The sequence below is a fragment of the Numida meleagris genome, chromosome 18 (genome assembly GCF_002078875.1).
Source record: "Numida meleagris isolate 19003 breed g44 Domestic line chromosome 18, NumMel1.0, whole genome shotgun sequence".
In the NCBI taxonomy this organism is placed as follows: Eukaryota; Metazoa; Chordata; class Aves; order Galliformes; family Numididae; genus Numida; species Numida meleagris.
This window is the reverse complement of record NC_034426.1, coordinates 6493071-6508605: the sequence shown is the minus strand read 5'-3', so window position 1 is coordinate 6508605 and position 15535 is coordinate 6493071. Positions and strand designations below refer to the sequence as shown.

Below are 15535 nucleotides of genomic sequence, written 5' to 3'. Positions count from 1 at the left end.
GGTTTCAGCAAGACCTCTGTAGCTTGCAGTGGGATGATTTCAGAGCCCAGGTTTGGAACAGCCGTACTTTCCAGCCTGAAGTTGAAGTTTCCCTTAGGGCAGCATTTCTTCTGGTGACTGGATACTGGCAGCTTTTGTGTTCCTCGTTAGCCTGCTGATTAACATACTGCTAGAGAGTTCTCCACAACACCTAACTGCTGTTCCAGCACTCACTAGAATATCTATTATATCTAATAATAGAATATCTATTATTATTCTAGAGCAGCAATGCAACGCTTTCTGCACAACACCACAGATCAGTATATGTATTGGCTTCTAAAACAATAGCTACGTATCTAGACAAAAGCAATGAAGAAATCCTGATCACCCAATAACAGCTTTAACTAAATTTTGTGAATGGAATTCCCACACAACAATAAGACACACGGCGCCAGGAAATCCAAGCGATGCTGGTTTCTGTACGCCAGGGCGTTCTAAGCTCAAACAGGAACTAACAGCAGAAATCTGTGGGCCTACTGTTTTTCCTCATTGAGTATTAGAGGAGCAAACAAAATGAATCAAAGGGCAGTACTTCAGCATCAGGAACAAATCACATTTCCAAGCTTACGGTAGAGATGTCTGGCACAAAGGGAAGTAGATATACCTGACTCTTGGCTTTCTATAAAAGCTGCTACCGATTAACATGCAAAGCATTACACTTCCGAAAGACAATGGTGGGGATACCGTCCACAAAGGCATCATTTTAAATTCTAAGGCCTGGAAAATATCAGGCTGCAGGCCACAAACAATTGTAAAGCCCAAGACACCAAGCTGCAGATTCTAACAAATTGTGCGTACATCACTAGATTAGCTTTGTAACTTTTTAGCTGCATCATGCAGACTGCGTGAAATAATATCTGCCAGGCACCGAGGTCCCTCCCTTGTCGGCATTCTGTTCCGACCGAAGGATTTCTTTCACAAATTCCCCGAGGACGATGCTGTGAGCTCAGGTACGGAGCTGTAATGAATACCATTTACAAGTTACAAGGTAAACAGCCCTAATTTCACCGGCAGGCTCAAAGCCCTCAGCATTACCTATGCGGACAGCCTTTTTCTGCTCGGTAGGACGCTGCAGGTAAGCTCCCCGAGAACAAAACCCCAACCCCTGCAGTTACAGCCCTGCAAGCTGCAGGCAGCAGCCCCGGTGTTGCGCAGGGCTGGGCGGGCAGCTCCCCGGCCATACAGACCTTGGTCGTGCTCCTCCGCTCGCCCAGGCTGGTTGCCCATCTTCAGTCACCGCCAGCTCTTCCCCAGGCTCCTCTAGGACCCCATGCTCTCAGAGGCAGACCTGCCTTTATCTGCTGGTAACGTCTGCGCTTCGGTCAACTTACAAAGGAAAAAAAAGTCAGCTCCTTCCTAGTTCCTGGCACCAGGAACAGAGCCTGCTGCTCATGCTGGAGCAGCTGTGGCTCTCCCTCCTACCTCATTACAATATTATGCACTGAAGGCCGGCCTGTGCAGTTAATTAGCTGCCTGACTGCTGGAATAAAAGGAGGGGAGAAAGAGAGGCAGAAAAAGAGAGCTCGCTCGCAGAGAAAGAAAGAGCGACTCAACGAGCAGTGGAAGCCACTCAGAGGCAGGAGCAGCGAACTGCAGGCAGCTGAGAGACACCGACTGCGATTAAGCCCCCTAAAGCCTGAAACCAGCTCCACCACAGACAAGAAATCGCCTTGGAAACTTAAGCAGGACTTCAGTGCCCCAGAGCAGCCACATCTGATGAGGAGCCATGGCAGCAGGGCAGTGACCGGCCCCAGAGCTATGTCATACACCAGTAAATTTGATTATAAATATGATCTACCTACCATATCTCTATCATCAACATTTTTTTGACCACGCCTTGTAGTGCAAGAAGAGCTGCATGTGGCAGTTCACAGGCTGGCTGATGGCTGATCTTCCTTTGAAATAAATCAAGATGCTCCTCACTAATGGAGTCATGACACACAGTGGAAACAAGAACTCTGAACGGCTCCAGCAATCTGTTTCCACTGCACAGACAATTAACACAATTACCTTCTTGAAGTCTTGGTTTCAACAGAGAGGTTAGAAACAAATGAATACAATAATACACTAAGAAGTGTATTCAGCTCACAACAGACTGAAAATAAAACATACAGAAATTAAGATAGCCAGTTGTGAATCTATTGTTTCAAATAATAAGAGTGTTCCATAAGACAGAAGTAGAGTTTTTCTGAGATTTCGGCATAATAGGGAGAGTTAGTTGTCAATCATAACTTTTCATTGTTCTTGCTTTGACACTTCATGGATGAAGCAAAAAGCTTTCACGCATCTGCCTATATTTGGAAGACAGTAAACAAAACTCCTGTCTGTTTTATGACTTGCCAATTATGAAATGCTTTGTTTAATGAATAAACAACGTAAATGCTATAACAAAGAACACATTATCAATGATGCTTTTTCTAAAAATCACCTTATGGTCTCTTAAGCTTTGGTATTCAACATGCCTGTCAGTTTTCTCAGAAGAGCAGATACAAACGTCCTCCAAGTGCTCTTGAAACATCTCTGAGACAAAGAGATTTTCTTCTATTACAGATTAAAGAGTGATGTCTGCTTTTCATCAACAGCATTCAGAGGAACTGCATTAGCCAATACAATCTCTTGGGCTGACAAATTCTGACACTAACTATTTGTTATTCCAGCACCAGCTTTCTACTTCTGTAGCACAGAAGGGATATCAGGATCCCAGCAGAGTGTGGAGGTACAGCTTGAAGTAACTACAAAATATAACCACAGAGCCAGAGCAAACACACTTGAGATCTTAACACTGTACAAGTGTCACTGCTGAAAGAACTGATCTGCTATTTTTGACAACAGCATGAAACGTAAGTCAGAAAATTCCAACAGCACAATAGGGCGAGTCAGGCAAAAGACTTCAAGACCAAGCCCACAGCAGAAGGTAGAATTCAAGTTTTAAAAACAGGTAAGCCTGAGAAGAGACTATGGATATCAAGATTACCGTTCATGGAGCATGAAGCTCAAACTGGGGAAAAAAAGAATATGGCACAAAACTTCTGGAACATAGCTAGGAAATTATGACAGATACTTGGCTAAATCTATAGGCTACTATTTATTTTCTGAATACTTAACATTTTTCCCCTTCCTCCTCAGTAGTAAAGGTGAATGACTAAACAATTTCATCATCTGCTATAAAGTAGACTAGCTGGTTTCCTCCTAGGCATGAAGACTGACTGACTCATCCCTTTGCACTATCCACTTGTGGGACTGCCTAAAAAAAATAATCCACAAACACCCTTTTCTATATAATAAGAACGAGAATGAATTACTCAAGGTGCGAAACAGACAGCTTTTTCAAATAACAAGCCAAAGGACACTTATTTGTCAGGCATAATCCTCCTTGCATCCTGCTCTCGCTGCACAGCAGATTAATTAGCATAACTTCTGAAATTTTAAATTATAATCCATGGTCAAAAGAAGGTTGGAAGTGCTGCAGAATGTTCTCAAATTTCCCATGATCGGATAACTGTCAGTCTCATCAGAAAGAGGTCTAAGGAAGTGAGCTGATGCTGAGCATGACCTCCAGAGACGGGATCTTCTGGCCAAGACTGAACTAAACTGACTGGGTCCAACATGTGGACACAGACCATCAGTACCAGTGCTCACACCACCATGCTCTGCTTCTTCTATTAACACTTCTGTTAATTAAGATTTTCTGAGTACTCAAGAACCCATCCAACATGTAGCTGTCAATCCCTCCCTCTTACCTTACAGTATTAAAATCTAATGCAAGCCACAAACTGCTGGAAAAAAAAACAACCAAACAGTGGAAAAATAATACCAAAAGGAATGCCAAGCCCTCTCCTGATATGCATACTTGTCAGACCAGGCCAGCTTTGCATTCCTTTCTTTCCCTCCCTCCCATTCTCAAAGTGCAAAGAGAATGGCATTCTGCCAAGGCATTCTGGCTGTGATACATTTAGGCCCAGAGACTGTTAGGGATCACTTCTCTTCGAACCAGCTGAAGGAAAGCTGATAATTAACCTACGGTAGGTAGGCAGCACAAAGTTGTGTTGACTTTGCTGAACAATTTCAGCAAAGAAGCCTGAAAATGAGAAGAAACTGAGAGATCATAGATGTGTACCATTGTGGGACTATCCAAGCAAGCTCCCCTATCTGTTTAGGTATCCCTAGCAAAGCTTTTCTGATCTTCACAGTTTGCTTATAACTGTAATGGATCTTCCCTATACGTGCCAGCTTGAGTCAATTAACTGACAACAATTTAATGAATCAAGTAATTACAATCTTTAAGATTTTGCATTTCAGTATCCCTACCACACACCAAATCCTCTTAGCTGGCTCAGGTCCCAGGGTTGTAAACATGTGCCAACAAAGTCATTCTCAGGAATATACTAGGGAGAAAAGGGCCTACTGTATTTCATAGATTGTTCTAACAGCAAGCTGCATGCAAAACATTAGAATGCTTTCATACAGACCCAGTGCAGCAGATGCAAGTTGTGCAGTGCTTTAAGACAGCAGCAAAGATAAGGAAGGTACATACTGCAGACAGTGTTGTCAGCAGAAGTTAATTTCTGCTTGTTTAATAATGCAAGAGGACTGCAGACAGTCTGTGAACGCCTCTCAAAGAAGTTGTTATCCATAACAGAATCAGGTAACAGAAATCCCAACAGACAGACACCACAATGAATCGCTCTCATTCCATTCCTGGCTATAGAAGGCAGCTCATGTAATACACCCAGCGACAGAACAAAAGAATAATTATGCTGGTCAACCTTCATATGTCACCTCCGAACAAAAAGAGGAAAGGGTAAAATCCTCAATGGTGCTGAAATTCAGTCGAATTACTTCATTCTCAGGGAAATCGCAGATAGAGAAAACATTTTGTTAAGTCAGTGAGGTGAAGGTTCAGATTCATTCACATTTGCACAAATACGTTACAAACAGCCCTGCAGATGTTTAAGTGCATGTGGGTGTCAATACATACATCCAGCTACACATGGAGCTATGAGTGCCAATGCAGACATTCATCTTCGTTGTTTTGTGTGCTACACTTTTGCAGTGCTACTTGTCTATTTGAATGACATCTTGACAAAGACAATTATTTATATGTTTGGGTTTCTTTTTGAGTCTTTCTATATTCTTTCTGGAGTTCAAAAAAAAAATCTCTTTTTCTTGACAAGAAAGAAGAATCATTCAAGAGCTGTGTCATGTACAAGGAAAGCGTAGCAAAATGCAACCAGCCTTCCAGAAGAAGTTTTAAAGCAAATTTATTATTCCTGGGAAAGCCCAGATGAGTTCAGTCATTTGGTTTCTAGTGAAGCCTTGTGGAACAGAACACACCAGTCTCATTAGTGTCTCTCACACTTGTCTGTATCTTTCACAAAAATGAGACAGTAATGAAGCTGAATGCGAAGTGCAGCAACCCTCTGCAAGCCTGCAGTAATGTTTGATGTGACACATCACAAAAAGCAGACCCTGTCAAAAATGGATGTACAGGGAAGGAAAAGGCCCCAAGGTCAGAACTCTGTCCTTCAAAAGATATCATTTCCCTTTTTTCCTGTTTTAATTGGGGTCTATAAGCATCTTCAGAAGAATTAAACTGTCAGATTTTGCAGTGATTTTTTTTTAAGCTTTTATTAAGAAAAAATATTTTCTTGATTTTTTTTTTTTTTTTTAACTATCAATAATAGTAAACCTGGTAGGGGCCAGTTATCCTCATTCAGAAAAGAATTATCCTCATTAACTAAGTGTCATCACTATCAATAGAGAAAAGTCACATCCAACAAGCTTGTGAGGGAAATCAGGGTTTTTCCTTTTTACATAAACTACATGACAAACAGAAAGAGTGATGGACAAACGGGTTAAGTTGGACAAAAGGACACTAAGTGCTCTCCTAGAACTAGGAAGGAATTGAAGATATACAGGTACTGCACTGAGCCGTTGGGACATGAACTCTGACAACCTGACAGGAATACAGATAACAAAAACCTCAAGAACTGAGGCCTCCCTTATTGGAACTGAACATCGTTCAAACCAAATAAACTGTTCCATGACCTGTCTCCTTTCATAGCCTTTACCAATTACGCCAAAATTCTTTGTATTTTTCTTTCGCTATTAAAATTGCTGGCATTATTAAAACAGCATGCTTTGTACAGCTTCTTTTCTAATGCTGGTAACGTTCCTTTTTAGGATTAGGGGGCTTTGTCCAGGTAACCTGCAGTTCAGATTCTCAACACTAGAAGCTTAGGAGATAATTTAAACTCTTAATATCATTTGAGTTTGCCTCCTCCATATTTCTGCATTGTCACTGCCTCCAGCTATCCACGTTCATCAACTCTGAAGGCCTGCACAGAAAGCAACACACTTTTCTTATGCTGGTTGTAAAACATTCAAGATATCTATAAATACTTAGGTGGGCAATTACAACATTGGCATTGATGATTTCCTGCTGTTTCTATGCAAAATTCAATAGTTCTATATATAATTTTAGACTTTACTTAGGTTTAAAGAAATAAGCTGATGAAGCAGACAGGGAAAACAAGCACAGCTATCTGTTATTTACATTTCAAGGATAAGCAATACTTCATACTGTAGCTGGCAGAGCTTTATATAGAAATCAATATATCTGTGAGAAATGGGAATGCTTTCAGGTTACGTGTTCACAGCGCAGCTGAGTTGCACTCCCTGGCTCTCTCTTTTCCAGTGTCCAAAGTACACAGCACAAGTCTTTTCTTCTGTTGTTGAACCTGACAGATAATAACTGCTGGCACTGAAATAACAGCAAGGAAGCATATGAACGTGATTAAACTAGACAGCCTTGAGGGAAATTTTCAGAAAGTGTTCGCATTGAGAATTTGTACGGAGTGCAAGAACTGAGATAGGATTTGGAATGACTTCTAGGATCCATTGAGCGATTCCACCTTTCTGAACCTCAAATTCTCTATTTGCATGTCAGTATTACCACGCAAAGCTCTTCACAAAGAGCAAATGACTGTACAAGCAGCTTTGGAATTCTCTGGCTATGAAATAGCAGACTTTAAGGCTATTTGGTTTAAAAACCTTGAAGGTTCAACATCTGAAAAGTCACCAGTTTCCTATAATCCTGAAACTAAAGGAGGAGAAGAAATAATTTTCTATATTTAAACATTTTAAAACAATTTATTTACTGTATGGCTTTACAGGTTGGATAGCTTTACAAGTGCATTCATCAACATAAACGTTTTCCAGGATCAGTGAGCTCTCCATTTTCTTCTTCCTGTTCTGCAGTTTTTCCAGCACTATTTCTTCTAAAGCATCAAAAGCAATGTAAGACCTCTGTAAATTTGGTTTTTAACATAAAATCAAATTGCTTCTTTGGGGCAGTACATGGACAGAGATAACACCGGATAAGAAAGCTGAATCCAAGACTTTTCTCCCTGCGTGTCGTTTCCCATTACTTGGGGGTTTTAAAACTGCCAATCAGAGACAAAGCCAAACATCACAGCAGAGAACTCCCCAGCCAGAATTCCTCTCCAGTTCCATTTGCTCAACCCCACTTGGCACGACTGGAGACGTGCAATTGGCTTCATCTTCCTTTTAGCCACTTACGATTTACTGTGTTAGCTTCCAACAAGGCAGACAAGGGTAGTGTATGTCAGCAAAAGGCAAGAACGAATAACTTAAACCACACCAAGGGCAGCATACAAATAACCCTATTTAAACATGCAAACTTGGTGTCAATTATTTATTATCTGCAACATTTGGAACATGTGCTATTGCTCAAGGTTAAGACACAAATACCAGGCAGTCACACCCAAAGAAGAAAGAAAATGGAAAAAAAAAAAAGAGGTTTCTGTTACAAAATACTGAAATACCAAATGAGTATCACCCAAACGTACCTGGAACTAATATTAATATCCTCTCAGTAAAATAATCAAAGCACTCACTTGAATAACAAAGGAAGCCCAACGTAAAAAGCACAAACAAGGCAGGGAAAAGAAATAATGTCTGCATTTAAGAAATGAAAGGAAAATGCAGAACTGATGAAGGCAATCAGGGGAGCCAAAGATAGTGGTTTCAGAACAGAATTTCAAGATTTACGCAGTTGGCTGTGTACACAAACATCTGCATTTCCCAACTACAGGAACATTATTTCTTGGCTTAGCTCCACAGTCAGCTAGCATTTCAGAGTCATCTTGATCACAATCAGAGGTTATTTGGGATGCTGCTCCAATGAAGGATAGCAGCTGAAACTTAGCATTCTTTCTACTTAATGTTCTCAGGAACATGCTCTGTCTTATGTCATATTTGACTTTAACTTTTTTTCCTCTAAGCAATGATATATTGTATTACAATGTGCTTTTGATATTTTTTCCATAGTGCAACCATCTAGAATTAGATCTTGCAACTTTGCTTACTGATATCTAGTGCCTTTTAGTGGCCATGATAGTGACAAGTATTCTCAGAATCTAGGTAGATTTCCAAACAATCTTTTGGACTACGAAACCACTGTGAAAATAAAGACATACAAGATACGCACCCCTGCGCATAGCTCCTGTAAGACCTGAGCCATTTCTCTCTAGGCTAAAAGAAAATTTTGAGGGGTAACATATTCTTAGTGTTTATCTGAAACCTTTTTATCACATATTTAAAGCAGTCATCATCATAAATCTCATCCCTCCCCCATGAAGTTATTATACACAAATGCAGAAGGGGGCTCTCTATTCCAGTGCTAGTATTTTTGTCTCTGACATATGCATTTCATTCCGTACTCCCTGCAGTGCTGTTTCCCTGGCTGTATTCCCAGGATCCCACGTTGCATCCTCTGTGCAGGTTCTCTTCTCTCCTTGTTATTCCTCACAAGCATCTTTAGCTAACATCATGCATCTTTATTGGCTGGCAAATCTCATATGTCTTTGGATACATCTAAACATTTAAAGCCGAGCATTTACACACCAATTAACTGCAGAACAAGATCCGTGCTTGAGTTGTTAAGATGCATCATTTTCATTAGGGGGTACGGGGTGTATATTAAAAAAGCAACAAAAGCTTGAATAAGAATTCTCTTTCTGGTTACTTTCATTGTTCTGTTTCACAGCCAAACCCTCCAGAGGCTGTGACAAATTGCGAGGTCACGATCAAATTTAATAACATCTCACATTCCCCTGGAAATGCTACCAGGGAGCAGACAAAAGAAAGCATTTGCTGAGCTCCTAGGGGAAAACAAAGTATTTGCTTAGAAGTCCTTGGTATGCAGATGGTGTCGCTGCCTTTAGAAATGGGCTTAGATCTGAAGTCAATAGGAACAAGCTGGTGGGGATGACACTGAGAGAGGGAGCATGCCACAATGTAGCTTAGGAGGACAACCTATACATCAAGATGGTAGCGCTGACTCTTTGTTCCTGCATCTCTGCTGTGTCCCATGGACAGATTGATAACTTCTCCGCTCAATCAATAAAAGGAAAAGAGAGAGTTGTATGCATATAGGGTGGAAATTAAATAAGTAAAGAGCAAGCTTTCAAATGGCCGTGTCCCTCTGCTAGCAGCGAGCTGGCCATCTCCCCTGACAGCCCGGCTTACCAGCAGGCAGCTAGTGCCACCGCGTGGCCACTCAGGGCTCAGCTTCTTCTTCCCCTACACTGCTGACTGAGCAGGACACACCGAAAGATGAGCCTGCAAGGAACAACAGGTTCCTGCCCAGTGTGCTGAATATTACTACAGCAGGTAAGTTACAAATGCGCTACAAAGTGATAAGAGGGAAAACTCAAGGAGGTTCTCAGCAAACCAAGCACATTTCACATCAAGTAGACTGTCTTCCAGCATCTTTGTACCTACCTGTGCTGGGCTTCAACCGCCCCTCAGCAAGCTCAGAAATTGCTCCAGTTGTAATGGTCTTCTTCAGTCTAGAAACTCCAGAAGATGCTGTCACTCCCGGTTTTGTAAGCATATCATCACTGCATGCCCTCTTCAGCTACAATAAAGAGACTTTGTGAGCAATTCAGAAATTGACAATTCCCATGAAGCTGTTCAAAAAGCCAGGTTCCTGGAGAAAAGGACCATTTCCATAAAGTAACCCAGTGGAAATATTGCTAACCATACTGTACCATTTTAAATTTATTTCTGTATTACTTCTATTGTATTTTAGATTTTTGAGAAGTGGTTTAAGAGACAATACTGTTTCAAGAGTAAAATTAAAAAGAGGAACAAGTGTTTAAATTAGCAAGTAACTAAGATGATGGGAGAAAACAGTGTTCAGTAATAGACTACTGGGTACCTTCAGCTTCTCAGATGCTGCCCTGAACAGCAGTCATCTGATTTCCTCACCGGTTTACATTTATTGAAATATTTAGGTCTCTGCATTTCAGTGCCAGCTGACACATTCCATTTCATGGAAGAAGGAGAACTATTTGCCTTACATGCTATTTTACAGTATATTTTTTAAATATTATATGATGTCACTATAATTTATTCATAAGCTTTATCATACATGAGAAAGCAAGGAACTGTTGTTGCTGTGCTGTCTTTCTTGGGACAGGGATTTGCTTTTAAGTTTACTCTAAATCAGAAAACTTAAGTAACAAATCATCTCAGAACTTTCAATCAGCTGCTTCCCCATTTGTGTACCTCTAACAGACTATGTACCTCCCATAAAAACCTGAAAGTAGTTCTCTTGAAATTAAAGCATTTTAAAAGACCAAAGCTCTAGAGAGTCTCTTTAGAATGGTATTTTTCTATTCTTTGCAGTTTGTGGACACCGAAGCTGTTTCAAAATCAAAACCAAATTCCTTAGAGGTTGTTCAGTGACATGCACGGGGTCCATGAACCACAGGCTGAAAACCACTGCTCCGGTTAAAAAGAATGCACAAGATGCCATACATTCATCTGTTTAACAGTTCCTAAATGTAAAATCTTAAGGCAAAATAAGATCTCTCAACTCCAATTCTTTCTCCTTTTTGTCTCTGACTCAGTCTGTGGCTTCCTGGACCCTGTGAGCAAGCAAGTTTCAAAAGCTGCTGCTGGTCTGCTTCCGGAAACCAAACATCTAACGTTTCGCCTGGCAGAAGTTTTGTCAGCTCCCCCTTAGTAGCAGGAAGGAATAATTTGAACTTTCTGACATTTAGAGACCTTAATTTAGACAATGAACACTCTTTTACAGCAGCAACTGCTGCCTTTTTCTAACTCTCTTTCTCAAGTAAACTACCAGGGCTGCTCTGAAAGTAATGCCTCCCATTTTATGCTGGCCAATGAGGCGGATGTTGGTAGTAAAGCAGTAGAGGTTGAACCTTACCACTGATATTCACCAAATTTTGTTGTCTTGCAACAGATGGCAGCAAAGAGGCAGTCTGACTAAACAGCGTCTGACATGGAAGCCCATACGAAGCAAAGGTGCCTGAGTTCCTCCATGCAGAAAAAATTGCACCTACTGGCATTCATCAACGCTTGCTGAATGTTGATGGAGACCAAATGGTAGACATGAGAACAGTGAGGCATTTCAGCAGTGATGACACTGTCAATGGGTCCCCTTCACTGGAGCAATTTTTTTTGTTTTTAAACAAGTGTGGCATTCAGGCTCTTGTTCATTGCTGGTGAAAATGCATAGCTAATGGTGGTGACTATGCTGACAAATTGTATTTTGAAGCCAAGAATTTGCTCTATCAAGCAGTGCTACTGTGCTCTTTGTAGCTGCCCTAGTTTCCATGGAAATAAATAGGAGGCATTACTTTTGGAGTAACCTACGTACACTGATGATCTTGCATTTGCAGGTGTCCATCAATTTCAAAATACTACCTCTAATTATGAAGAAAATCCTCTACATTTCACACACATGCAAATCAATCATATCAAATTTTTGCACTGGTCTCTTCAGCAGTGTTCGTTCAGAGAAGCAGAGAACAAGGCAGTAATGCTTGCACAGCCCCTGCTGGTCAGTACCTTGCTGAGCCGAGATTCAAAAGCAAGTGAAGTCGAGGACTTGGATGTCTTCATTCCTGGTGAAGCGGTGGAAAGTGACTTTCCTCTGTCCACCCCATGACTTCCTTGCTTTGACACTGCACTCCAAGGCCTGGCAGTACTTTTCATTTTTTTTCCCCCCTGTGTAACTCAGTCTACAGAACCTAAAAAAAAAAAAAAAAAAAAAGTATTAAAAAGTGCCTTTTTATCTGAAAGAGCAAAGCAGAGGTACCTGGCATGAGTCTAAAGAGCTGAAAAGGATAGGTCAAGTTTGATTCCTTCTCTTACAAAAATAAGACCTCAGCCTACAGAATCCTTCAGTGCAAGGTGCAGCCATTTACACTTTTAATAATGACTAGGAACATGAAACAGCACAGAAGGAACAGTGATTTTTGTTGGGACTCTGCAAGTCAGAAACCTCTGTCAACCACAGCAGAAAAGCCACGAATGCCGAAGCTCAATGAAAGAGCAACTGAGGACACTCACGTGCGAAAACCTACAGCAACAGAGACAACCTTGGCATAAAAAGAAAACTCTCTATTACTGTGAGATCTAGAATATCTTCAACTGAAAAACTACTCTCTTTTTAAAAAGCCACATGTGAAGAAGAAGTTTCCTCCGTCGCACAAAGAATATTGTATCTTTAACTTATCAGTCTTCTACAGAAGCAGCTGACGTTGCCGCAGTGATAAAGATATGTTTCGCAATACCAAGATTTACAAAACATGGTAAAAATAACAACTTCCTTCCAAACAACAAAACAAAAAAACAGATCCACGATTCCTCAGAGATATGCTTATGCAAGAGTGAAATCCTGCCAGGGATCAGGAAATAGAAGTTAATTTCCTTTTTTGGATTATAGCTGAGTAAACCTGATCTGCCAGCAAGAACAACTACTCCGTTTCCCTCAGTAAGCAGACTGCTGAGAGTTCAATAGTCAACTCTTGTAGATCTAAATCCATACATGTTCAAACCTCCCCTTCCCCAACCCAAACCAGAAGCAGAATAAAATAATATCTATAAATTTCTGAAGTTCCATGAGCCAGCAGGGCTGGGAGTGGGAGGGTGAGGAGATTGCCTGCTATCTCCTCCCTCCCCCCACTTCAGTATGAGCAACATTTTTCTTCTTCAGCTTCAATTCTAAAATAGACACAGGATGCAGTTGCATATCAGTCTTGTGTAGACAGAAGCCAACTTGTTTCTACATTAAACAGGTAATAACCAAAGATCTACAAAGACATCAAGTCTCAGCAAGGGGAAAGCACTAAGCAAGCAGTAAGTGCTTGCTGTTCATCACACAGGAGTGCAACTGGGCTGGTGTGACCTTGGATGGCAACCCTGTGACAGAGATGCCAAAACAATTTCCTCCTGGCTGAGTCAGTAGAAGGGCTTAGATCACATTTTTATCTCATAACTTGCTTTCTGCATGATTTCACATTCACAAATAGCACTCACAGAACACATGGAAAACTAATCACTTTGGGGACAAGTCACATCCAGCACTCGCAGCACCTTCCATGTGCCACTGTGGTCTGTTCATGGAGTGCTTCACAGCACAGAGGCAAAGGGAACGTCAGGCGCCGTGCTGCTGTCTGACAGACCAAAGCCAGCAAGTGGCAGATGCTCTGTTCATCCTCAGTGCGTCCTGCAATGAAGGTTGCCTGCCTTCCCTGCAGCACGAACCTGTCAGCTTCTAAATAAAGAATTTAAAACATTACTAGTTAATATTATTACTAACTGCAGTCATTCCTCCATTAAAATTCTTAACGCACACAGCATAGAGCCGTCAACTGATCTCATTAGAGAAGAAAGTGGTACTGTCCCTGTTGATAATTATGCTGATCACTTGGCTGCTTTTTTGAAGCCTGGACAGATACGTAAGCTATATTACAATAGAAAATATTTAGCATTCCCAGACTCCACGATCTACCTTTAGGAGCTTCAGGGCTTGCACGTATTTAATAAACTACTTTATAACGAGCATACCATTCACTGTATTTATATGGGTGAACAAGCAATTACAGATGCAAGCTATCTTCCTGATTAATCTCCAAATTATGCAGATTTGGTTTTTTGTAGAGTCAGTGGTTGCACATACCCTCTGGATTTCTTCATAATTATCTCATACTTTCCTGCCTTAAGATGCACAGATGCTTTCTTGACATCCACAAGAATTTCATTTTGAGTCACGGCATTTTGAAGTTGCAGTGGAGAGATATGCTCACAAGGGCACGATGCTGGAAGCAAAAGGAGGAGGTACCAACCAACAAAACAAAAAACCTGAAGCCATATGCAGCCAGTAGCCTGCAGCAAAGCAGCTTTATCATGTAGAGATAGCTGAGTCGTGCCATGTGGATTTAATAATAACGTACCACAAAGAGATGAAAGTAACACTGAGAAGAGGATGTTTGGATTTGCTCACGTTTAGTAGTTTTCCACAAATTTATATGGGAATCAGCCTTTGTAAAATGTGGAGCTGACGCTTCTGATGTAATTGGCTAACCTGAACCTCTACTGCAGATAAAAAGGTTTCTATCTGTCAAGTGGAAGCCCAATATTTTCCACAAGCCTTGTACGTACTTCAAAGAACAAAGACAAGTTTCACACATCTGATGCAGGTTTCGCTCTTAGGCAGACGACACACGTTATTAGAAGCACTGCTCTGAGAGAAGTGCAAAATAAAACTACTTCAAAAATAAAATAAAACGGTACCGTACTTTGATGAGAGCAGGAAATACATTCTAAGAGTCCGCCTCAGCTTCTCTTGGCCTCCAAATTCAACTTATTGCATTACAAGAAAATAAACGAAGAAAAGTTTAGTACCATGTAATGGCTCATGGACAGAGTTCGGCAGGCAGCAATGAACTGCCAACAAAACATTAGCTTAGATATGTCAAGTGGCTGCAGGCAGTTAGCATTTGGGAAACAGAACCTGCATTTCTGCACCAGTGGAACTGCCAGCGGGTAATGGCTCCCAGTTAGTGTACAATGCATTGATAGAAGCCTGCTATATTTGAAACAAATATCAGCGTTTCCTTTCAAAAGAACCCCAGAGAGATTATGACTTCATCTCTGGGCTCCCCACGGAGAGAAATCTGGAAAAGAACAGCAGAAAAAAAAAATAAAAAGTTGCTGTACACTAGTGATGCAGCCAAGCTGCTGTTACAAATGCAGTGACAAAAATCACTACTTTTACATCCCTTACATCTCAATACATTTCAGATGAGGCATACTTCTGCTTGCTCTCCCAGAAGATGGCTTTGCAAGCAACATCCAGAGCTCTACAATTTCCATTTCTTTCTTCACGTTTTTCAGGAAACTTTCTTTAGGAAGCAAACAGATCCCAGCCCTGCCTCTCTTTGCTGTCAGCCAGAGCAGCTCATGAGTGGGCTGCAATTAAAGCTCTGCAGAATGCTCTGCTTGGAGCTGCACTCTGAAAACGTGTACAAACTGAAGATAAGGAGCAGCCCCACGTTGAAGTAAGTGGGGGTTCATGCCAAGAATGTATTGCTTCAGAGCAGCAAAATCAATTCCATTACCAGTATCTTCCAGAATTAGACTGTGGGTGTTCATT

General features: G+C 41.1%; 1 protein-coding gene across 5 annotated transcripts in view; it reads right to left on the bottom strand.

Moving 5' to 3' along the window:
- SPECC1 (sperm antigen with calponin homology and coiled-coil domains 1) overlaps positions 1–15535 on the bottom strand; it is an 83222-nt gene that overhangs the window by 52141 nt on the left and 15546 nt on the right. For 4 of the 5 annotated variants that reach the window (XM_021416211.1, XM_021416215.1, XM_021416212.1 and 1 more), the window contains exons 2-3: positions 11944–12125; positions 9847–9982 (exon numbers count right to left, since the gene is read on the bottom strand). In XM_021416211.1, the coding sequence (XP_021271886.1) occupies positions 9847–9982; positions 11944–12090 (283 nt within the window). In that variant the 5' untranslated portion in view covers positions 12091–12125. Of the gene's footprint in view, positions 1–1226; positions 1366–1461; positions 1612–9846; positions 9983–11943; positions 12126–15535 lie in introns of those variants that run through there. The other variant, XM_021416214.1, reaches the window with a different exon arrangement.